We start from the raw sequence: 23,613 nt of genomic DNA on the forward strand, positions 1-23,613 counted from the left end.
TTTTTTTTTTGAGGAAAATAAAAAAAAGATACGTCTCATATAAATTGCATTTTCAGAAATAATAACGGCAGGGCTAATAATGTTGTAATGTACCAACATTATAAACACTATAGGATAATTTAGTTCCCCTCACTTTAAAACAAATCCTTTAAATTTAACCGTATCAGAATGGAATAAGAATTAAAAAACATATAATTCTAATGGATAAATATAATTGCAGTATATAATAATAATATATGCTTAGCAATAAACATGCCAAAACAAATAAATTTATAAAGAAACGTAATTAAAGTTGGGCTTACTTCTCTCAGGCACAAATCCAAATGTGTCCATATTCGAGATGTAGCTGAAGCTAAACTATTAGCCTTATTAGGTAAAATAGGCTTTGTAGTTCACGCGCGTTCCAGTATCGACGGAAAAATATCATAATGAGCAAAAATATGCCACAGTGGAGCGGGTCTCACGCCGAACAGCACAGTGAACGGATGTGCTGTTTCCAATGAATGCAGTAGCTTAGTGTGCGCATGAGGCGCTGGCGCGATCAAACAGCTGAAACATCAAATAGACTACTCCGTAATATTTGGTCATACAGTAAAGGCATAATTCGAAAGTGCAAAGTGTTACCAGTTTGAAAATTCAAGAATAATAGCAAAATTAATAAGAATTCTTTCTAAATGCAGCACCGTTCTTATTTCGCTCTGCATAACCTGAACTATATAAAATAATTTTTAAATATAACAGTAATAATAATAATAGAATTATTTCTCTTTCAGCATTACCTGTTTAAAAAAATCATATTGGTCAGTCGCTAATTTTAAACTCATTCGATAAGTATTTATATAATGTTAGGTGATACTGCCACCTGCTGGACGTGTCCCTCAGAGATGACTTCTTTCTCATCATTAAAGGGGTCATATGATGCGATTAAAATTTTTCCTTTCTCTTTGAAGCGTTACAAGCTCTTGATGCATAAAGAAGATCTGTAAAGTTGCAAAGACTAAAGTCTCAAATCCAAAGAGATATTCCCGTTTTGATTTGATTAGTAATATGCATTGCGAAGAACTTCATTTGGATAAATTCAAAGGCAGTTTTCTCAATATTTAGATTTTTTTCAATATTTAGTTTATCTCGGCCAAATATTGTCCTATCCTAACAAACCATACATCAATGAAAAGCTTATTCAGCTTTCAGCTGATGATTTTAAAAAAATTGACCCTTATGACTGGTTGTGTGGTCCAGGGTCACATGTGTATATATTTATATTATATATATATACTGTATATAAATAAATTAAATAGTCGAAAACGACTTGCATAACGCCGCCCAAATGTTCACGCAAAGAAAGAAGGCGTAACTTTTATTCTCGCTGTAGTATTGTTGCTGCCGCCATGACGTGAAGACGCTGTGTGTTTTGTTGTGAAAGCGAAACTACTTTGTTGTGCAGTAGGATATCTTGGAAAATGCTAACTTTAGCCTGATAGCACTGTAAGCGAACGTCCCACCCTCCCTGCAATCGCCATCCAAAGCCAAGCCCCCTGAACGCATTTACGCTCACAGACCAGAGACAACATTACTACAATAGACTACATCAGCGGTTCCCAATTCCAGCCCATGTTCCAATGGATTTCCCCCGCTCAGGGAGGAGGGAGCAATGAACACCATGTAGGTGTCATATCATATCGATCGGAACACAGTTCATGCACGCAGCTCACTTCTAACGAGCTGGTTATTTGAATCGCGAGGACTGGAATTGGGAACCACTGGGCTACATCATGTGGCATTCACCGGTGAGAAAACTTTAAAAGTACTACAATACCAGGAAAGCAGATCGGGTTGTTGATGTTTGTCTGAAATTCTCGCTCTGTCTGCACAGCGTGCGTGGAACGCGCTGATGACGTATCCTGTCTGCGCGAACTGGGTGTGCAGAGGTATGCAGATACATATGTTGACAGGCAGGTAGGAAAGTCAATTAAAACGCTCGGACCGAGCGTTTTGATTGGACTAACATTTCTTGATCCTATGCCTTCCACAGAATATATAAATACAGATAAATAAATTTGGACCACTTAACTTAATGATTGCTATCGGGGAGTGAAGAGACTTTCAACCAGCATAACAAAAAATGTTTCTGAAGACAATCACCTATTGCACATTTAAGTTGTATTTACAACACTGTTCCGGAACAGTTCAACCCAAATATTCAGATGTGTGCAGTGCATTTTATGAAGGACGAGGACTGTTTCCTGAGAGAGTAGCCTACAATGCCGGTGTCTGTTTCTATAAAGTGGGCCAATTCCAACTTTGCAAGGACAGTCTGGCGCTTCTGACTCACAGTCTGTAAGTACATTTTCATATTTAAAGGGGTCATATGATGCGATTTCAAGTTTTCCTTTCTCTTTGGAGTGTTACAAGCTGATTGTGCATAGATAAGATCCCTGAAGTTGCAAAGACTAAAGTCTCAAAACCAAAGAGATATTCTTTATCAAAGTTAAGACTCTGCCACGCCCCCCCTAAAGTTCTAACATGCTAGTTCTAACACGCCCCCACATATCTACCTCACTATGTGGAAATATTAGCATAATGCTGCCCAAATGTGCACGCATAGAAAGAAGGCGTGGTTTCAGTAACCACAGTTAGTGTTGATGCAGTCATGTCAGGGAGACGCTGTGTGTTTCTAGGCAAAAGCACTTTATTTGGCCTTCCGAAAGTAGATGCATTTAGGAATCTTTAAGATTACTTACAACAGAACAGCAATGCATTTTATGGACGAGGAGGGAATTCTGACTTTGCTATGACAATCTGGCGCTTCTGAATCAGCTACTGTTTTGTTATTAGTTTAAGTATTTGCTATTGACTGTTCAAATGCGGAGTTTTGCGCATCGTGTGTGAGTGAGAGTGTAACATCACAGTGGAGTCAGCTGTCTTAACCGTGGCTTGTGTATTGCAAACACATACTAGCTTCATCACTGTGTCTGTCACGCTACTCTGTTCCCCTTCCGGGCTCTGTCTTTACATTTATTTTAAAAGATGAAGCTCGTGATTTTATGGTAAGGGGCGTTACATTTCCGACGAGTGCTTGTGGTGTTCGGCCAATCACAATGCACTGGGTCAGCTGGCCAATCAGAGCAGACTGCGCTTGTCGGAAGGAGGGACTTTGTAGAAAATGAAGCGGGGCATAGAGGACCTACAATAAAGTACAGTATTTGAAAAATAGTGTTTTTTTGAACATTAAAGCATGTCAACATATTCTGTTACACAATGCACAAAATAATGATCTTTAAAAAAGCATCATATGACCCCTTTAAAGGATTTGCCACTGACGATTCAAACGTGAATTTTGAGCAGTGTAGAGTAGCGTTTGTTGTTTCTCCGATCACAAATGCAGACATGGTTTTATGTTTACGCAGCACGATATGCAATGCGTAAAAAGACAGTATAAGTCATTATAATCAGTAATTATGTCCCCACTGGATGCAACAAATGTCTCGTTTATAATGGGTTTTACTGGTTTTGTCTCGTCACGTCGGGAGACGGCATCACAATAGGGTAAGGGGCGTAACATTTCCGTCACACGCTTGAGGTATTCGGCCAATCACAACGCACTGGATAGCTGGCCAATCAGAGCACACCTCGCTTTTCAGACCGATGAGCTTTGTAAAAATCGATGCGTTTCAGAAAGGCGGGGCATAGAGGAGAAACAATAATGTACATTGTGGAAAATAATGTTTTTTTTTTACCTTAAACCGCTTAAACACACTGCATTACACCAAATACACAAAATAATGTTCTTTTTAGCAACGTCATATGACCCCCTTTAAAGATGAAAAAATACTTCTCTAATGAATAAAATGTTTTTACAAACTCTGTAGCTCACCCTACATCTACATGTCAAACAGTTCCTGACCGCTCTGTCCCAACTCTTCAGGTGCTTACCGATTGGCTCCTCGGGACAGAGCCACCAGAGGCAGAGGGACGGGCCTGTCCTGGCTGAGTGGTGGTGTTGGTGTAGGAGGAGGTGGAGTAAGTGGCGGTGGTCGTGGTCAAGGGAAGTTCAACAGCGGCGGAGGCGGACGGGGCAGACACATCCGCTCATTCACTCGCTAAACGCTGCCTTGAGCAAAAGCAGACTCAGCCATCAGGCTCTAAAGGACCAATCAGGATTTAGATCTGCTGTATCTGTTGCAACCATTGGCTGATATTGTATATCATTGTCATGTTTTGTGTTTTTCTCCTTTTTAAAACCATTAAATATGATTCAATTCTTGTATGTTTTTGAGTGTATTTTTATATAGAAATCCACAGTCTACCTCGACAAAACTGTTTTAATATCAATGATTTAACAGAATGCATCTAAATAGGAAAACAAGCCTCTAAAAACATACAAAATTGGTCAAAAAAGTATTTTTACTACACAACTTGGATAAATCATTGAACATAGCCAATCTCATATCAATCATTCGGTTCACCCCGAGGAACTGCAATAATGGGGCTTCATTCAGATGAGTTCCAGTCAGTGGTTTTCTATTAGCATCATATGATGTGACATTCCCTCTTCCTTACTGTTCTGCCGTGAAAAGCAGTGTCCTCAGATGACTGTCACCTCTCTATTCTTTCTTTTGATGCAGTCCAAAGCTAGGCTTCAGCTTTCTCTGCACCTCAGCAGGGGGCGGTGCTGCTCCAGAGGGCGTGGCTGGTCTGAGCCCCTCCTTTTTTAAAAGTTCAAGAAGCTCTGCCTTCTCCAGCTCCGCCCTCTCCAGCTCTTGTCTGCGCGCTCTCTCTGCAGCCAGCAGAACGCTGACATCTGACATGACTCTGGACAGCTGGCTCTTTGCACAAACACACACACCTGTCAGTAACTCGCTACACACACACAAAAGCCTGCTGATGTAATAAGTATGGTACCTTCAGTTCGTCCACTTCACACCTCAGCAGACTCTCCTTCTGCACCATGTGTCTTCTTAGGGAATCCAAGCGAGATTCCATTTCATGTCGCACCTCTTCGACTCTGCAGTGCAATTCTGCCCTGTAACAAATACGCCCAGACATTTTTTAAGCTTAAAAACATTTACATGGTGACAGTCAGTACTTGAGCTGATGTTTTTACCTGAGCATGTCCAGCTCAGCTCGTAGATCCGATACACAGTTGTGTTGGGCCTCCTCTGTGTTTAGGATTGTGTATCCACAGCCGCTTGCACAGACTCTACTGCTGTATTCACACACACACAGATGAGCTTCCAGAGAGCGCCGCGACACCTGAACCGGGCAGCCTGAATGCCACCGCAAAAGAAAATTGCACATTAAACATCAAAAATAGAGGAAACCCTGGCACATAACAAATGTTCATGCACAAAGAACAGAGAAAAATTCTTGAAATATCATCTAACAGGCAGGGCTGAACAATGAGGACAGCCCTAGGTAAAATGATCTAGTTCAGGACAAGGATTTGTTGAAATTGTGAGAATGATATGTGATAGTCTTGCCAGGATCAGTGAGAATGAGTCAAAAATTACAAATCAATCAGTAACACTTTACAGCAAAATTTTTTATGAATTTGTGACTCTCAGTTAATTGTATAACTAATTATATAATGTCCAGCTATTATTGCCGGTTCTTTTTAGGAAGTAAACTTAACATTTGATTTAAAAAAATGGATATATGTTTTTTTAAAAAGTATATTTTTTCCAAATATTAAATAAATGTGAAAACTATACATTTAAAATGATGAACCTAAGTATTCATCTAAATAAATGATAAAAAAAAAAAAAGTTTGGGGTCAGATCAGTTAGACTATTCAATCAAAAATACGGGCAATATTAAATATTGTTCAATTTTATATAACCGTTTTCTATTTTATAACTAATTATAATTACTGTATAATGTCCAGCTAATAATGCCAATTTTCTTTGTAAAGAAAACTTTAAATTAATAAAAAATTTAATTAATATCTAAAATAATATTTAATTAAATTATTAAATGATTATTAATTATTTTTGTAAATTATACAATTGAATTACATTTATGAAATTATACAATTAATTAAATGTATCATCTTTGAGCAGCCAGGGAAAATGTTGGCACAGCAAGCAGAAGGTTTATTGTTGAAGAAAAAGACACAGCAGTCACACAACACACATAAAACACTGTACACCTACCACAACGATAGCACAAGTACTCGTCACCTGCATTTTTATATACATACATACACACAAACAAAGATTTCCAGGATTAGGGAATGTTGCATTATGCTTACTAAAACTAATGCATATGTATTATGTGCAAGAATCTGCTTAGCTTACTGACGGAACAGCTCAATTGTTTTAACCCTGAGGTAAACGTTTCACCTCATTGGCTGCCTGAGGGGGTCCCTCATTAATAATTAAAAATGTGATCACTCAACACTAGATGCTTTATCATGCAGCTACAACACTCTTTCATCTGCTGTTATAACAGCGCTTGTATTGTATATGTATGAATGAGACTGTAGCTGCCATGTATAAGCCACCTGTTCCCTGCCAACAAATTGTGGGTACCAAGATATAACTATATATGTACCTGCAGTACTGCAGTTCAGCAAAGCGTAATCACACTGTTGCTCATGCCGATGAACTGACTCCAGAGCGCATGTGACCTCACAACCTTGTGGCCGGAACACACACCTCACCTGCAGCCTTGCTAAATCATTTCTCATGTATCTGTAGCACACCATACACACGTATTTATAAGTCAATAAAATGAATGGCATTAACGATCAGGTGATTCTATTTAATACATCTGTGTTACCTGAACAGTGGGCGTAGATGTGTGATGTCTAAAGGCAAGCGGTCCTCTGGACAGGTGTTATGGTGGACGAGCCATCCATGAATGCAGGAGCTGCAGAAGGCATGTTCACACGGAGCCTGCAAAGGATCTTCTAACACGTCCTGACACACACAGCACAGCAGACCCTCGTTCACATAGCCTACAAAACGTTCTAGATCGTAGCCCATCCTAGAGTACACACACACACACAGAAAACAACACTGAACAAACTGATGTAAAGTACCAAAATACATATAATAACTCAAATGTTGTCTTATGGTTATAACATGTTACTTTACTATAATAGGAAAAATTTAACATTTAATTAAATTTAATTTTGAAATTCAACAATACACTTATCCTGCAGAGGATAAGCTGTCTGGATAATGGATGGATGTAATAATACTTTTATCTATTAAACATTTTAAACCAGACATTTAGCCAAAAGCAACAACAACAACTTTACTTTATGGCAAAATAAACTGAATAGATTGTTTTAGATAAAACTTCACATTTAACAATAATATTTATTAAAATTTATTAACAATAATATTTATTAATATAAATTATGTCTTTAAGTCCACTGTATGTGCACACTAAAACCTACAGGCTATCGATAAGAATCACTTATATTAAAAATACATGGAAAATTTCCTAAAATATAATTGGAAAAATATATATTCAAAAAATATATTACTTAACTTAAAGTTGTATCAAAGTCATAAGTTACATTAATATAAACCATACTTAATTTATTTTAAATTAATTTTAAAATCAAAACTATACAAATAACAATGTTTAAATGTTTGAATATCTTAAGCTTTTAAAAATACAAATTTTGTAAAAAATCTTTTGAAGCTTAATAAATAATATTTTGAAGCTAAATATTTTTTTTGTTAAACGTCCTAAATGTTTTGTACAGAAATTTAAGATTTTTTTTTTATTTTACATTAAAATAAATAATGGATTTTTCCCAATGTTAAACCGTTGAAAAAAAAAAAAAAATCATAATAGATATAAATATTTATTTTACATTAAAACATTATTTAAATTAGGTTTAAAATATTGAAGGCCACTGCATGCGTACACTAAATCATACAGGCTATTAATGTAAACATAACAGCATAATGTATATTAAAAATATATCCAGAAAATTTCTTTAAAAAAATATATCTAAAGTTAAATTACCTAACAGAGTCTGTGGTATCTTGTCTTCCCCTCTCTCCCTCCTTCTCTCAGGTGTGCTTGCTGAAGGTGGTCTGGTCAGTTGCTGTAGAAACAGCCAGGCGGCAGCTGTTGGACTGAAACATGAGTGGGTGGGGTTACGACTGTAGACATTCACTGGGGATCTGGGGTCAGTTTGCCATCTTCATTTAGGCCCTGTCCACACGCGGTTATTTTTAAACCACATCTTTTTCTGTGCGGTTAGGCCGTTCGTCCACACGCAAATGCAGCACCAGGTCACTGAAACCAAACATTTTTGGAAACGCCTGCCAGGGTGAAGAGTTTCAAAATCTCCGGTTGCAGTGTTATCCTGTAGACAGCGAAACCGGAGTTTTTGGCTTGTGACGTCGGAGCCTGCGCTGTTATCTCCGCCTACTGGAAACTTTTTCAGGCTTCTGATTGGCCAACATGGCTTTACGGTTGAGATTATATCGCCACCTGTTGGCTTGGCATGCTCTTGACAGTGCTTCATAGCATGCGTTTGCGTTTTCATGTGGACAGAGATTTTTTTTTAAACGGAAGGAAAAACTCAGTTTATAAAACTACCTGTGTACGTGTGGACATGGCCTTATACTAAACCTTAGGAAACAGACTCTTTAAGGAGCATGAATTGTATGGCAAGCAGTTTATGAGGCACCTTTTCAAAGCAACTCTCACCTTACCACAGACCATCTAATGTATAACAAATTTGCAAAAACACAACACACACTTGCCTAAATCTCTTCGGGGAACCCTTTGGGAATCTCTTCCTCATGCTGTGATCACATGATGAGACCGAAGCACCTGGCAACCCCACACACCATCTATCGACTACACAAATATCCTACACATAAATTCTACATCCAAAGGGAAATATTTCTGGTGGTTCTATGGTAAAATTGAACATGGAGAATTCAGAAATACAAAACTCATATCTAAGATGCATGTTTGAGAATAAATTTAGATTTATTTAATTTTATTTCAGAATTACCAATCAAGATTTTTATAACCAATACCGATTATTTGTTTATGTGTCCTATAACTGATATGCAAAATTTATATTTAATGTTTTACTTCTGATTTTGTTATATTTAATCTTCATTTCACAACAATAAAAACATAGCTTTTTCATTTTTATATCAGCAATGCTAGCAACAATAATATTAAAAATAGGCAAAATAAACTGACAAACGTGTAAACAAATTGAGACTTGTACTTGAACTTTAACTCACTTACTTGCAGAGGTAATAAATTAATTTCCACAAAGCTGTATCATGTAGATAATGATTAATACTGAAAAAAAAATTACAAATGAGGACAAAAAATAAATACAGTAAGAACTGCATCTCTTTTTCCCAAATATTTCTTCCTCAAATGTACTAAAAGAATTGTTAGTCAAATTTCTCCTTCAGTTTTTTTTTTTTTTTTACAGAAGAATATAAGGTATCCCTTTAATCTTTAATGGTTTTATTACTGTGTGTCTTTATTGACAGAATGCGTAGATCTGGAGCTCCGAGTCAGCTCAGTGGAAATACTGCTAAGAAACCCAGGTTTATGCCACCAGGGCCAGCAAAGAACAATGGACCACCTTTATCTCATCCCCAACCAGAACCATCAGCACCAGCACCACCACCACCCACACCTGCTTTGGGAAATGTGCTGCTCAATAAGGTCACAAACAAGAGAATATTTAAAAAGTGGTCATGATGACACATTTTATGCAGTGTTTGTGATTATGTACATAATTTATATGTGATTGATAACATCTTAATGTTCACATTGCCTACTCAGGTTGTTTGTATGTGTTATTACTAGTGTTTTCATCTGTATCATGATAATAGTGCAGTGTAACAATGTGATTGAAGACGTGCATGCATAAGGGTCTGTTTTCCCTTCGGATGTTGTTTCAAAAGTTAATTCTCCCTGCAGGTCCAGAGGTGTTTGAGTAGTGGAGATACTCCAGCTGTGACTAATGCTCCAGTGGCCAGTAAGGCTTTAGCCAGGGTGCTGGGTGCAGTTCCTCACAGTGAATGTAAGGAAAACAGCTTCAGTTCTTCACCTGACTTTTCTGAACCTGAACAACCAGCAGATAAAGACAGCTGCTCAACACAGCCAAACACGCTCGGCAGCGGCACAGCTACCGGTAAGATACAGTACAGTCGTATTTTGGGTGTGTGTTATGATTGAAAGGTGATTAAAATATCACTTGTTCTTTTTGTTCAGTAAATGCTAAACAGATTTTTCAGTCTGGTTAGTGTGTATTAGTATAAATAAAAGGATTTTCCTTTGGTAATATCGGTGTAATGCATTATTTGTAACCACATTTTAAACTAAGACTCAAAGGAGGACCTCTTTACTAGATTTTTATATGTAGATTTTTATTTTTGATAATCCTGTGCCACTCAACAATGTAAACACATTGCTGAAAAAGTGTTCTGTAGTTACAACTCCTCTTAAATGGTCTGTTTTTATGTTTTCAATTTATTATCTTGTAACAATTGGTTTTAGAAACTGGTAGGTTTAAAATCTCCTGTAATTTACCCATAATCCAAAAATCAGAGAACTTGATTGAGCTGACGGTCATTATCGCAAAACAAACCCCAGACTTGTATTACCCTAATGGGTGTTATTTTGCAATAATGACTGTATCATTCCCTTTATTACACTGCTATTCCCCAAATAAATAAATACATGGTAATGAAATGTTGATATATGTTTTAATTACTTTACTATTTACCGGCGTTTTTGTAGAGACACAAAGAGAGAGCAAAAGCACAGCTATGTAAGAAAAAATCATTTTGATTAGCACTGATATAATGTTACAGCTTTGCCATGGGCGACTGACTAATTTTTTGTTTTGTTTCGTCTTGTGTGCTTTTGAGTGATGCGTCTGTTTTGCATGGTCTTGTGAACCTCATCACGTTGATATTTTATAATGTCGCACAAGTTGCTAGGATGTAGTGTACACTTAAACACTAAGCAAGAGATTAACAAAGAGGAAATGCACCTTGCTTGAATTCTTTGAGGAAATCTAGTAGAGAAAAACAAGAAAGGCTCGGCGAGCGGTCAGGTTGAACAAACGGCATCTCTATTCCCCGCCTTTAACTTCGGCTTTGAGTGAAACTAACCAATCCGTGCGCACTGACCGCTTGATTGACAGGCGCGATGTGCTTATTGGATCGTATTCGTGCCGCGCACGGATTTGCCCAGTTCAAGGCAGAGATGTCCTGCTTACTATGAGTGTGAGCAGGGGTGCATTTGTCAGTCAGCCTGGGAAATAAATAGCAACTGGTGTCCGAAAAGCAGTTCTCTCACACACTAAACACTGTCTGTACGCACGCACATAACGCTGCTCGAGTTGTTCTGGCGCGAACGCGTTAAGCGTCAGTTTAATGTTTCCTCTAGCGTTTCAGCAATCGCGCGGATCCTATCTTCTGTCAAAACACCGACCTGACGCGCTTCAAATATAACAACACGTTCAAAAACACGCATTGAGTCGTTTCCCGCTAAAACGCAATACTTGTCGCTGTTTGCAGCGGAATAAAAGAGCTCCCCTGTGTTTCTAGTCTAATGTAGTCGGGTTTGTTATGTAGGTCAGGCCAGGCCAGGCTTAAGCAGCTTTACTGAACAAGTGTCAGCTTAAGCTAAAAGGAATTCCAGCAAAGCCCTCCCCGGGTAGGCGTGGGCCTAATCGAGGCTGGCCTAGTTAAGCCTGATTCTTTTTCTTATGTCTGTGTGCTTGGGAGCCAGTTTGTGCATGTGTGTGTTGTTTAACTGAGACAAGCAGTGCAGCAACCTGCTCACGCAAGTGAGTAGAGAAGGACAGACACACAGCACAGGGAAAAGAAGAGAAGGAGATCAAACCTAGAGCACTGAGACCAGCCTAAAGCAGGATGTCTACCATATTCATGTCAAACAGCATGGTCGGCAAGGCCCGCTCCTCCAACTTCACCCTATCTGAGAAACTGGATCTTCTGCAGCTGGTCCAGCCTCACATACGCATTCTGGAGGAGCACACCAACAAGCACGCTGTGATCGTGGATAAGAACCGGTGCTGGGACAGCATAGCAGAGCGCTATAATAATTTCGGAGGCGAGAGGCCCCCCAGAACGGCTCAGGGCCTTCGGACCCTCTATAAGCGACTTAAAGAAAGTGCCAAGCAGGAAGTTCTTCAGCGAAGCCATGCCCAACCCGAGTACCGGGGCAGCATCTCGGAGCCAACCAAGCGCATCATGGAAATGATACCTCAACTGTTTCACTTGGGGGACAAAGAGCCAAATGCGCTCCACAGGTGAGATTGAGCGTACAGATACTTACGTGACAAAACTGCCACATTATTAGTTGCATCCATAATTAAAAACATATCTATCACCCAATGGAAAAATTTAATCAATAACAAGTAAATACATAAACACATACTCTCAGGAGGCCTAATTGTCTACTCTGAGAAGATGGGTCTGATTCCACTAGCGAATTTAAATGAATCTGATCCTGTGCATCCATAGAACTTTAAAATATTGATTCAGCTTCTGTTAATATCTTCACATACATTTTTCCCAGATTTTTCCTTCTGGTGCTGTGTTAATTGTCACACTCAGCCAATTAGACTTGAGCAGTTTTGATATGTGAACATCTCCTTTGCTAGTTTTAATATGTCATATGCGGTCAAAGCAAACGTTGTAGTCACACGCTCGCTGTCCTTCTACTCTGTCTTGTGCCAGAGGTAAGCTGCAGCACTGAGGGGATTTGGATGTCATTAACCGTATTTCCGATGCTGCGTTAATGCCAGGTTTGCCACCATGTGCCAGAGGAGTTACTTTCCACTAGCATCTCCATGTCTTTCGTTTGTGTTGACAAAATAACAGGTTTTTCTTTTTGTCTGTTATCACCACAAATCCAGCCAAGAGCTGGGGATGCACATGATCTGATTCATTTGAATTCACTAGTGGAATCAGATTCAGCATTTTTATTAGTTCAAAATTCAATGTTATAATTTTTTTATGTGTCTGTGCTAGATTTCAGTTCAAGAGGAATTCTCCAGTAGAGCAGCCAGGCAGCAGTTTGTCGGACTATGTGCCTGTTGCGGCTGTGAGGGTGGAGACTGAGGATGTGAAACCGCCTCCTGATATCCACCTGATCACATCCCACAGTTCACCTGTCACCATCGCCACCCCGAGCAGTCAGGCCCACCACGGACCGAACGAGAGGGACAGTGAAGTAGAGGAAGTGGAGGAAGATGAGGAGGAAGAATTAGCCTCCCACGTGTATGCGGCCTCTCTGTCTCCGTGCCCCTCTTCTGCACACCTGCCACCCTCGCCGTCGGCACCCGGCCCCAGGAGGAGCGCATATCAGAGAGGGAGGGAAATGTTCAAGAATCCAGTTTTGGAGGCAGAAGCTCTGCAGATGATGCGAGAGGAGCATGAGCTGCTTCTGGCCAATCACAGAAAGCTTGGACTGTATCTAGAGGAGAAGAGGGAGGGGCTTAAGAGAAAGCAACAGCTGGAGGAGGAGCTACTCCGGTCAAGGGTCAAAGTGGAGAAATTGAGGGCGGCCAGGCTACGCCAAGGATTGCAGTTGATGTGACACGTATGGTGTCATGTCTGAAAGTCTATCACAAAGGGAACTCTGTAATGTGAAGTTAAAATGAACAGGCTTGTTTATACAGTTTGTACAGTTATTTCTTGTTTTTGTATTCGATCGACATTTGTACAAGGATTGTTCCTGATGTTTGTAGCAGAAATGAATGTTTTTAATGGGTTAATGCCTGGTTAAAGAAGAAAATAAGATTTTATTTTCTATGTATTCACTAATAAATTCATAATTGCTTTAAACTCTGTTTTGAGCCTGTCCTATTATTCTTTTTTGTTAGACAGGGAGTGTTACATAGCAACAGCAATGAATGAGAACGTTATCAGTCAAGATGTTTATGTGAACTTCATTTGGGTGGTTATTTACAGTATAATTCAGTATAACAAAATCCATCCATCTATCTGTCTGTCTGTCTATATCTATATCTGTCGATCTCACACATTAGTTTATGTGACAGAACAAAAGCACAAGGCACAAAATGAGCAATTATGCATATGTTTAGTGGCTGTATAAAGGTACATTTCTAATTTGAGACTGTAATCAGTAAAACATTGTCTATGATTAGGCTATTGCTGTGTTGTATATCACTGCTGATCCTTTTTTTTGTTTATTTTAAAGCACGCTACTATAGTGTAATGTGGTGCAAGGCGTCATCAAGGAAGCATAAGCGCTGGGAAGGCGACGCTGTGCTTGTTGCCAGGGGGCGGACTGTTGTCCTCAAAGACATGGAGGGGCGGGATATTGGACGAGGTTTGCCTGTCACAGCACATTCTAGCAGTACTTCTGGATTTGTATATAAATGCGTATTTGAAGATAGGGATGTTAAATATTATTTGTATATTAGAGTTTTTTTCTGTTGATATTTTATATTTCTGCAAGCTTTGCTCATTTCCCCAAATTGTCATCTAATTTAGTTTAGACTGGTTTAGACTGGAGTTCATTTTTAAAAACACTAATTTAAGCTAACACTGTTAAATGTAATTGGTAGTAAATCTCTGAATACCAGTTTTTCTCACTGTACATTATAATTTTCTGTTACTTAAATTCACTTTTTAAACATTAAAATGATTTATTTTAGTTTTTTACTTTTAATTTTATATCAAAATATATTAAATCTTTTAATATTGGACATATCAGCCATATCATATAAATAATTAAATATCAAGAATTTTATTATTGGTGCATCCCTATTTGAAATGCACAATTCTCCCTTTACTTCACTTTTGAGGTAATATGTTTGAATCTGTGTAGATGTGTGTTTTAAATCAGTGTTTTTCTGTCAGGTGCAGGCTATAAGGCATCAGAGCTGGAGAGCTTGTGCGAGGGTCAGACTCTTATGGTAGGAGGGAAGCAAATCGAAGTCATGGGGGTCATATCCGATGAGGACTACGCCAAAGGCCGTTGTTTTCAAAATGCTGCTGTTGAGACTCCTGTAGAAACAGTCTTGAAGGCTCCTGTATATCGACCAGTGTCCAAATCCTTTACCAAACCAGCACTCAAGGGAGGTGCACTTACAGATTCTGAACCTGAAAAACCAATCTGTAAACCCAAACATGACCCGAACGCACCAGGTATAGCACATGCTCAACTTAATGATTTAATTGATGCATGTAATAGTTATACTTCTAAAAATGTACACTGCAACTCCATTTAAGAAAATAATGAAGACAAAAAGGTGATTAAAATGGTTAAAATTTCAAAGGAATGGTTGCATTACAGGATAAACACTTTCACTGAAACATTCATATACATTATAATTATTACATTTTATTCCAAACTATCCATATCCATACTGCTTACTTTCTATTGGTCCCAAGGTGCCCTTGTGATGCCGCGACCAACAACTGATCACCAGTGGCTGTATAATAAATCTGGTTCTCCTCTGGTGGATGTGGTCATCGATCCCCATTTGACCAATCATCTTCGGCCACATCAAAAAGAGGGTGTGGTCTTCCTTTATGAGTGTTTAATGGGAATGAGGTAAATAAGAGTTCATCTGTTATTGTAATGTTCTTACATATGCACTTCTGCATGTTTTTGCACATGTATTTTGGTGTGCTGCAGACTGCCTGGCCGCTGCGGGGCTATTCTGGCAGATGAGATGGGACTGGGGAAGACGCTGCAGTGTGTTTGTGTTCTGTGGACGCTACTGAGACAGGGACCCTACGGTGGACGTCCCGTACTGAAGAGGACACTTGTGGTTTGTCCAGGAAGTTTGGTCAAGAACTGGGCTGCTGAGTTCAACAAGTGGCTGGGCAGGGAGAGGATCAGTGTTTACACTGTGGACCAGGTGTGTATGTGTGGCCGTTTGTGTCAGATAATAGATAGAGTGATGAAAGTTAAAAGAATATGTTGTCTCTGTAGGATCACCGTGTGGAGGACTTTGTGTCTTCTCCTCTTTGCTCCATCATGGTGATCAGTTACGAGATGCTGTTGCGCTCTGTGGACCAGCTGAAAGAGCTGGATTTTGGAGTGCTCATCTGTGACGAGGGTCATCGCCTTAAAAACAGCAACATCAAAACGGCCGGCGCACTCACAGCCCTCTCATGTGAACGCCGTCTTATATTAACAGGTTTCCTATTTCAAACAAACACACACACTTTTGTAAACAAGTGTAGTAGTAAAACATTATGTAATTGTTAAAATTTTTTTACAGGTACTCCAGTGCAGAATGACCTGCAGGAATTTTATTCCATCATTGAGTTTGTAAATCCAGGAATTCTGGGAACATCTGCAGCCTACAGGAAGATTTATGAAGAACCCATTCTCAGATCTCGCCAGCCCAACTGCACTGAGGTAAACTTCTACATTTTCAGAGTAATAAAATATTTATAATATTTATTTAAAATACTTTTTTATATATACATTTTATTTTAAATGATTATTATATTACTTAAAATATATTTATATGCACATATATGTATAAAAACATTTCCCCGACTGTGAGTCAGTATCATTTAGCTGTAGTGGCATTGATCACAACTGTGTTTCAGGAAGAGCGGTGCATTGGAGAGGAGCGTGCCTCTGAGCTCTTTCGTCTAACAGGTGTGTTTACGTTACGGCGCACTCAGGAGATCATTAATCAGTATTTATCCGAGCGGATAGAGTGGACCGTATTCTGCAAACCCACTGAACTGCAGCTGCGTTTGTATGGAGTCCTGCTGGCCACACGGCCCATCAGAGCCTGCCTCTCTGGTGCCAGCACACACACTTATACACACAGCCCACACCTCGCATGCATCAACGCCCTCAAGAAACTCTGCAACCACCCCGGGCTGCTCTACAACACTTTACAGGTAAAATAGGTGCTGGTATTTTGCCATGCCTTGTTTTGTGTCTTATTATTGCTGCTTTTTAATTATTCTTTGTGGTATTTGCTTCAGGAAAAGTCGGATGAGATGTATGAGGATGGAATGATGGAACTCTTTCCTGAGGGATACTCAACAGGTGCCTTCAGCACTGCAGACTCTGGGAAACTTCTAGTGCTAACAGACCTGCTGTCAGCAATACAACACATCAATCGCACAGACAGGTACCACATATACAACTGCTGTCCGACTTCATTACAGACGTCATCTCATTTGAAAGGTTTTCACATCAAGAAATGATTAGTGACTAATCTGATAAATAAATGTTGTAAAGGATGTACACTCAACATAAACACTGAGGTCATATCAGTGTCCTTGTGAAAGTTATATTTAACATGGGTGTCACCAAGTTGAGGTCACAGTACAAACAGTGTCTTGCCATTAAAATGGGCTATTACTGCTGCTACTAAGTTTACTTTCAGTATTGAAGATGAGAAAAATACTTTATTAATCTCCACAAGAAAATGTATTTGTTAGAGTAGCAATTTATGCTGAAGAGCTTACAACACAGTCAGGAAAAAACATGGAACAGATGAAACTGAATAAAGTAATATATTTAAAGGTGACATATTATGCCCATTTTTACAATATGTAATATAAGTCTCTGGTGTCCCAAGAATGTGTCTGTGAAGTTTCAGCTCAAAATACTTCACAGATCAATTTTAAAAATGCCTATTTTGAGTGGAAGCAGAAACAAGCTGTTTTTCGGGCCTGTGTCTTTAAATGCAAATGAGCTGCTGCTCCCCGGCCCCTTTTCCAGAATAGAGCTGAGCGATTACAGCTTGTACCTGCTAAAAACATCTGTTTTGGTTCTGATTATCCTGTTTATCGCGCTGAAATCATGTGTTTTAAACCATATGAGTTTAAACTTCAGATATAAGGTTTTCTGAGCGCACACATCCGAAGCACATGGACAGAAAGCTGCTGTCACAGCATGTGAGTACTAAACTGAGTTCTCATTCACACACAAGTTTACGTTAAAAACACACGAGTTACAAAAACAGTCGGTTATGTCTGCGAAGGTAAACAGCTGGGAAATAAATCGCATGTTTATTTTAGATCTATGTGGCAGCAGCAATATACAGTAGCCTAAATAATTCAATAAATCCTCTGCTCTCTTGTCTCCTCTGAGGCTGGGACTCTAAATAGTGTTCTGTGCTCGTCTGTGCAGCCAAAGACAGAACAGTTAGCATGTTTTGCTCAAACTTTCGCCATGGCATTAGAGCTGGTACACTGTTGTCGCTTGCGAAATCAAAATGACGGTGCCTTGAGTGGAAGTTTACAGATTAAGGGGCAGTAATATTATAATGAAATCCTTTTGCCACGTCACCAAGGGAGCGAAATTAAACACGCTCGTTTTCTCGGACGCTTGCAGAAAAAGGCTTACCTAAACAAAGTGATTGGGTTAATCGTTTTCACGTTTCCTTGGTTGGTAGATGCACCAGGGACCTGATTATAGCACTTAAAACCTGGAAAAGTCAGATTTTCATGATATGTGACCTTTAATATTTTTGCTATTCACTATAATGCGTTTCAAGTGCTAAAGCACTGTAACGAATCAGCTCATGGGAAATATGAATAATTAACCATAACTAGTTATGATTAATCATGAATATTGTAGATCCGCTGTAGATATTTAGCTGACCTCTCAGGGTCAACTGTCTTGTCAATTTTAAGAACGTTAATTTCCTGGTTAAGGGAAATAACTAAAAACAAAAGTACATCAAACTAATTATATTAATTTATATCATATTAAATTCTAATTTTGAGTGCTCAAAACTGCTAAAGTGCTAAACTATTACATTATATTATGTGGTATTATATTATAATTTATCCTAAAATGTTAAAAAATATATATTATATTACATTTAGTGCTGTCAAATGATTAATCGCGATTAATTAATTGCATCCAAAATATAAGTTTGTGTTTACAAAATATACTGTATGTGTGTACTGTGTGTATTTATGTATATATAAATGAACACATGCATGTATATTTTTAAGGAATATATGTTATATTTATATATAAAATATTTATACCTAATAAAAATCATATATATTATAAACGCAACAATTTTGTTTTTGCCCCCATTTTTCATGAGCTGAACTCAAAGATCTAAGACTTTTTCCATGTACACAAAAGGCCTATTTCTCTCAAATATTGTTCACAAATCTGTCTAAATCTGTGTTAGTGAGCGCTTCTCCTTTGCCGAGATAATCCATCCACCTCACAGGTGTGGCATATCAAGATGCTGATTAGACAGCATGATTATTGCACAGGTGTGCCTTAGCCTGGCCACAATAAAAGGCCACTCTAAAATGTGCAGTTTTATCACACAGCACAATGCCACAGATGTCGCAAGTTTTGAGGGATCGTGCAATTGGCATGCTGACTGCAGGAATGTCCACCAGAGCTGTTGCCCGTGAATTGAATGTTAATTTCTCTACCATAAGCCATCTCCAAAGGCGTTTCAGAGAATTTGGCAGTACATCCAACCGGCCTCACAACCGCAGACCACGTGTAACCACACCAGCCCAGGACCTCCACATCCAGCATCTTCACCTCCAAGATCGTCTGAGACCAGCCACCCGGACAGCTGCTGCAACAATCGGTTTGCATAACCAGAGAATTTCTGCACAAACTGTCAGAAACCATCTCAGGGAAGCTCATCTGCATGCTCGTCGCCCTCATCGGGGTCTCGACCTGACTGCAGTATATACTGACTGACAAATATACTTTTCTTTTTTATATGAAACTTATGTTATTTGATCTTTATGACTGTTTTTCTTTGAGTGTGCTCCTCACCTTTACGTGTGGATTTTGATTGGCTGGCAGCTACTGTGTTCAGATCAGCAGGAAGGCCCACATACACTCCTCCATAGTTCCTGCAGAACACACAGTTACACATTCATTATTATTGTCCCGATTCAGAGTCATAATGATGTTTTCATACTAGCAGAGGTCTTGCGTGTATTGTCATGATTGCAGTAGACCGTCTAACCTTCGTTTCTCATCATCCGGTGAAGGTTCTTCTGTCCTGCATCAAGAGAATAAAGATGAAGACCATCTCTGTATCTGTCACACATCAGTTCATGCTCTCTCTTGTCTACTTTTTTGTACTGTACTTTGTCAGTGTCCTCTCTGCTCAAAAAAATCAGTTATGTCTATGACATCAAAACACTTCATACCACATTCAGAAGCAGTTTTCATCTCAGAAAGAGCCTGCTACATGTGTTGATGGACCCTAGTCTGTATTTTATTTCATGGGCAGGTGTATGTTATGGACAACGAACACAGGTGCATTTGTTGTGCCATTCATCCATGACCATCACCTCATGTAGCAGCATGAAATGCACGGCCCCATGTTGCAAGGATCTGTACACAATTCCTGGAAGCTGAAAACATCCCAGTTCTTGCATGGCCAGCATACTCACCGGACATGTCACCCATTGAGCATGTTTGGGATGCTCTGGATTGGCGTATACGACAGCGTGTTCCAGTTCCTGCCAATATCCAGCAACTTCGCACAGCCATTGAAGAGGAGTGGACCAACATTCCACAGGTCACAATCAACAACCTTGATCAACTCTATGCGAAGGAGATGTGTTGCACTGCGTGAGGCAAATGGTGGTCACACCAGATACTGACTGGTTTTCGGACCCCCCCGGACACCCCAATACAGTAAAACTGTAAATTTTAGAGTGGCCTTTTATTGTGGCCAGTCTAAGGCACACCTGTGCAATAATCATGCTGTCTAATCAGCATCTTGATATGCCACACCTGTGAGGTGGATGGATTATCTCGGCAAAGGAGAAGTGCTCACTAACACAGATTTAGACAGATTTGTGAACAATATTTGAGAGAAATAGGCCTTTTGTGTACACAGAAAAAGTCTTAGATCTTTGAATTCCGCTCATGAAAAATGGGGGCAAAAACAAAGTGTTGCGTTTATAATTTTGTTCAGCACCTTTTTTTAATAACCAAAAAGTGGCTGTTTCGCTGTCTGTTGAGGAAATACAGACGTTCCTCTCGTTGATAGCAGAGGAGCGGATCCAGCAAGAGCTTGATGGGGCAAGGCACAATAAAAAAGTTTTTCAGGAGTCGCGGCAGTAGAGGCGGCGCAACTATAACGACATGTGAATAAACCCGCCCACTCTAAAGCGGTACTGAACTGCAGTAGAAACGCAAACCGAACCGTGCCGTACCGTACTGAGCCGAGCCGAGTCGTACCACGCTGTGGAAAAGCGCCACAAATATCCATTTGATTGACACATCTAGTGTGAAACTCATGTCCATTTTTGTCTCTGTGTCTCTCTCTATTTAGGGTAGTTTTGGTGTCCAACTACACACAAACTCTTGACATACTGCAGGATGTCTGTGATCATATAGGCTATAAATGGTGTCGGCTTGATGGACAGACACCTGTAGCCCAGCGACAACGAATTGTTGATTCCTTCAACAGCCCACACTCATCCAGCTTCCTGTTGCTACTCAGCTCCAAGGCTGGAGGGGTGGGACTAAACCTCATTGGTGCCTCCCATCTTGTTTTATATGATGTAGACTGGAACCCTGCCAATGACATACAGGTCAGTGGACTTCCAGTGTTACAGTTAGCCATGTAACACTGCAGAGCAACAATAAAACACATGTTATACAACATTACACACACACACACACACAAACGGATCATCATGCAGCTCAGTGTTTTTTTGTTTTTGAGTCCACATAATTGTCTTAGTTGTGCCTTTTTATTCAGACCACTAGATGTCAGTAAATACAAAAAAACTTGAACCTCTTGTAAATCTTGCCATTCTCTCTCTGGTATTTATCTGTCTGAATGCTCTGCTTTCATGTGTCACCATCATTTTGTTTTGCTGCCATGATGAATGCTCTCTGAGGGCTTTGAGTTTTATAAGGCTCAAATTATCTAAACAATTATTGATGTACATTTGTCAGGCCATGGCCCGAGTGTGGCGAGATGGACAGAAGAAAACAGTTCACATCTACAGATTTCTTACAACAGGTAACCAAAACATTTGTAAATTAGCCATAAAATAAGTATAATCAGCCTGTCTGTCAGTGAATAAATGGAGCTGTTTGTTATGACAGTGCAATAAAAAGAAGTACCTGACCTGAAACATCTCGCAGCCTTTCATCAATCCTAACCCACACAAACTGACTGGCTTTCTTTTCTACCAATAGGCTCTATATTATGACACATATCACATGATGAGAGACACTCTTATTTTTGGAAGGCTTTCAGATTGATGATTCATGGATAGTTTGCACATGAGTTTGGGTCTGCAATACTGTTCCTTGTGTGTCTTGTAGGTTCAATAGAAGAAAAGATTTATCAGAGGCAGGTGAGTAAACAGGGGCTTTCTGGGACAGTGGTGGACCTGTCCAAGAAAGCAGAGCATAGTAGCTTTTCTGCTGAGGAGCTACGGGACCTTTTCAGTTTTGACCCTAATACCACCTGCCTCACACATGACCTACTGGACTGCCAATGCACTGGAGATGGAAATACGCCAGGTAAATAAATACAAGCAAATTAAATAAATTATTATTTTGCTGTTATGCATTAGGGCTTTCAATCAATTCAAATTTTTTAAATAATAAAAAGATATACAGATTAATTAATTGCAATCAGTCATATATATATTTGAGGTATAGTAGAAGAGTATATATCTATACATGTTTATGTACACTACTTTTTAAATTTGGGGGTCATTTCTTTTAATAGAAATTTAACTTTAACTTTTATTTAGCAAAGATGCATTAAATTGATCAAAAGTGAAAGTGCAGACATTTTTAATGTTACAAAAGGATTCTACTGCAAACAAATACTGTTCTTTTGAACTTTCTATTCATCAGAGTCCTGAGAAAATGTGTCTCGGTCTTCACAAAAATATTAGGCATCATTAAGCAACTGTTTTCTAATTAAGATTTAGCATTGCTATTAATTACGGGACTAAATTACATTTTAAATGTATATTAAAAAATGAAAATTTGTAATAATATTTCACAATTATACTACTTTTACTGAATTATGTATCTTTTTTTTATCTTCTCTCAAAATAAAATAAAAAAGTAAGCACTTTAATTAATTTGAATGTGAACATTTCCAGGTTTTGGGAAGGAGATAAAGGAGGACACCGAAAGGACATGTCAGCTGGGTCGCCATTCCGACAGCACGGTATCATTTCCACAACGAGTCAGCATGTCCGAGCTCATGCACTGGAGGCATTTCTCTGGAGGTGTTCAGTCATATGATGATATTTATCTAAATCATGCCCGTAACCACATCACATATGCCTTTCAAAGCACCACTTCCAAATCCCAAACCACAGTCTAAACTCTTCTTCCTTTTTCCAAAACATATACAAACCCACTTGCTCTGTGTAAATATCTGGTGTATGATTGAACATTGACCATTTTCCCATTAATAAATCTTTTTATGTTGTTATTATATTTTGGTTGTGTGCGCAAGCAAGTGTGTTTGTGTCCATTTAGGTGAACCCGCTGATTTAAATATCTGCTCCCTCTGTCAGAATGAATCAGAGCAGTACACAGAAATAGATTAATCGCGCAATCAGAAACATCAATAGAAGCGGAAAAAAGTCACCAGGGCATCTGTCAAACAAACATTGTCAC

At 39.1% G+C, this 23,613-nt stretch overlaps 5 protein-coding genes across 5 annotated transcripts in view; 3 read left to right on the forward strand and 2 right to left on the reverse strand.

The window, feature by feature from the left end:
* Positions 1-4,218, forward strand: part of LOC107595823 (protein virilizer homolog) — a 27,328-nt gene extending 23,110 nt beyond the window's left edge. The window contains exon 23 of the mRNA XM_016286389.1: positions 3,926-4,218. Coding sequence (XP_016141875.1) covers positions 3,926-4,104 — 179 coding nt within the window. The 3' untranslated portion in view covers positions 4,105-4,218. The remainder of the gene's footprint in view (positions 1-3,925) is intronic.
* Positions 4,219-4,372: 154 nt separating this feature from the next.
* Positions 4,373-9,297, reverse strand: LOC107595934 (RING finger protein 151-like). The gene is made up of 7 exons (XM_016286533.1): positions 9,238-9,297; positions 7,987-8,099; positions 6,781-6,987; positions 6,553-6,692; positions 5,105-5,267; positions 4,903-5,023; positions 4,373-4,826 (listed from the first exon to the last, which is right to left on the reverse strand). Exons 3-7 carry the CDS (start codon positions 6,984-6,986, stop codon positions 4,605-4,607), a joined length of 852 nt encoding a protein of 283 aa, XP_016142019.1. The 5' UTR covers position 6,987; positions 7,987-8,099; positions 9,238-9,297; the 3' UTR covers positions 4,373-4,604.
* A 198-nt stretch (positions 9,298-9,495) lies between these two features.
* rad54b (RAD54 homolog B) lies at positions 9,496-23,394 on the forward strand. Its single transcript, XM_016286402.1, has 14 exons — positions 9,496-9,672; positions 9,931-10,144; positions 14,209-14,340; positions 14,874-15,161; positions 15,408-15,570; positions 15,655-15,880; positions 15,955-16,162; positions 16,247-16,386; positions 16,584-16,886; positions 16,974-17,122; positions 21,284-21,545; positions 21,916-21,982; positions 22,291-22,491; positions 23,088-23,394. Exons 1-14 carry the CDS (start codon positions 9,496-9,498, stop codon positions 23,312-23,314), a joined length of 2,757 nt encoding a protein of 918 aa, XP_016141888.1. The 3' UTR covers positions 23,315-23,394.
* On the forward strand, positions 11,726-13,647 carry LOC107595917 (fibrinogen silencer-binding protein-like). Its single transcript, XM_016286514.1, has 2 exons — positions 11,726-12,292; positions 13,017-13,647. The coding sequence occupies exons 1-2, from the start codon at positions 11,895-11,897 to the stop codon at positions 13,582-13,584; spliced, it is 966 nt and encodes a 321-aa protein (XP_016142000.1). The 5' UTR covers positions 11,726-11,894; the 3' UTR covers positions 13,585-13,647.
* On the reverse strand, positions 19,721-20,323 carry LOC107596085 (overexpressed in colon carcinoma 1 protein homolog). The gene is made up of 3 exons (XM_016286706.1): positions 20,292-20,323; positions 19,961-19,996; positions 19,721-19,844 (listed from the first exon to the last, which is right to left on the reverse strand). Exons 1-3 carry the CDS (start codon positions 20,321-20,323, stop codon positions 19,721-19,723), a joined length of 192 nt encoding a protein of 63 aa, XP_016142192.1.
* Positions 23,395-23,613: the final 219 nt, after the last annotated feature.

This window comes from Sinocyclocheilus grahami, unplaced genomic scaffold (assembly GCF_001515645.1).
Source record: "Sinocyclocheilus grahami isolate Dianchi unplaced genomic scaffold, SAMN03320097.WGS_v1.1 scaffold11.1, whole genome shotgun sequence".
Taxonomy (NCBI): Eukaryota; Metazoa; Chordata; class Actinopteri; order Cypriniformes; family Cyprinidae; genus Sinocyclocheilus; species Sinocyclocheilus grahami.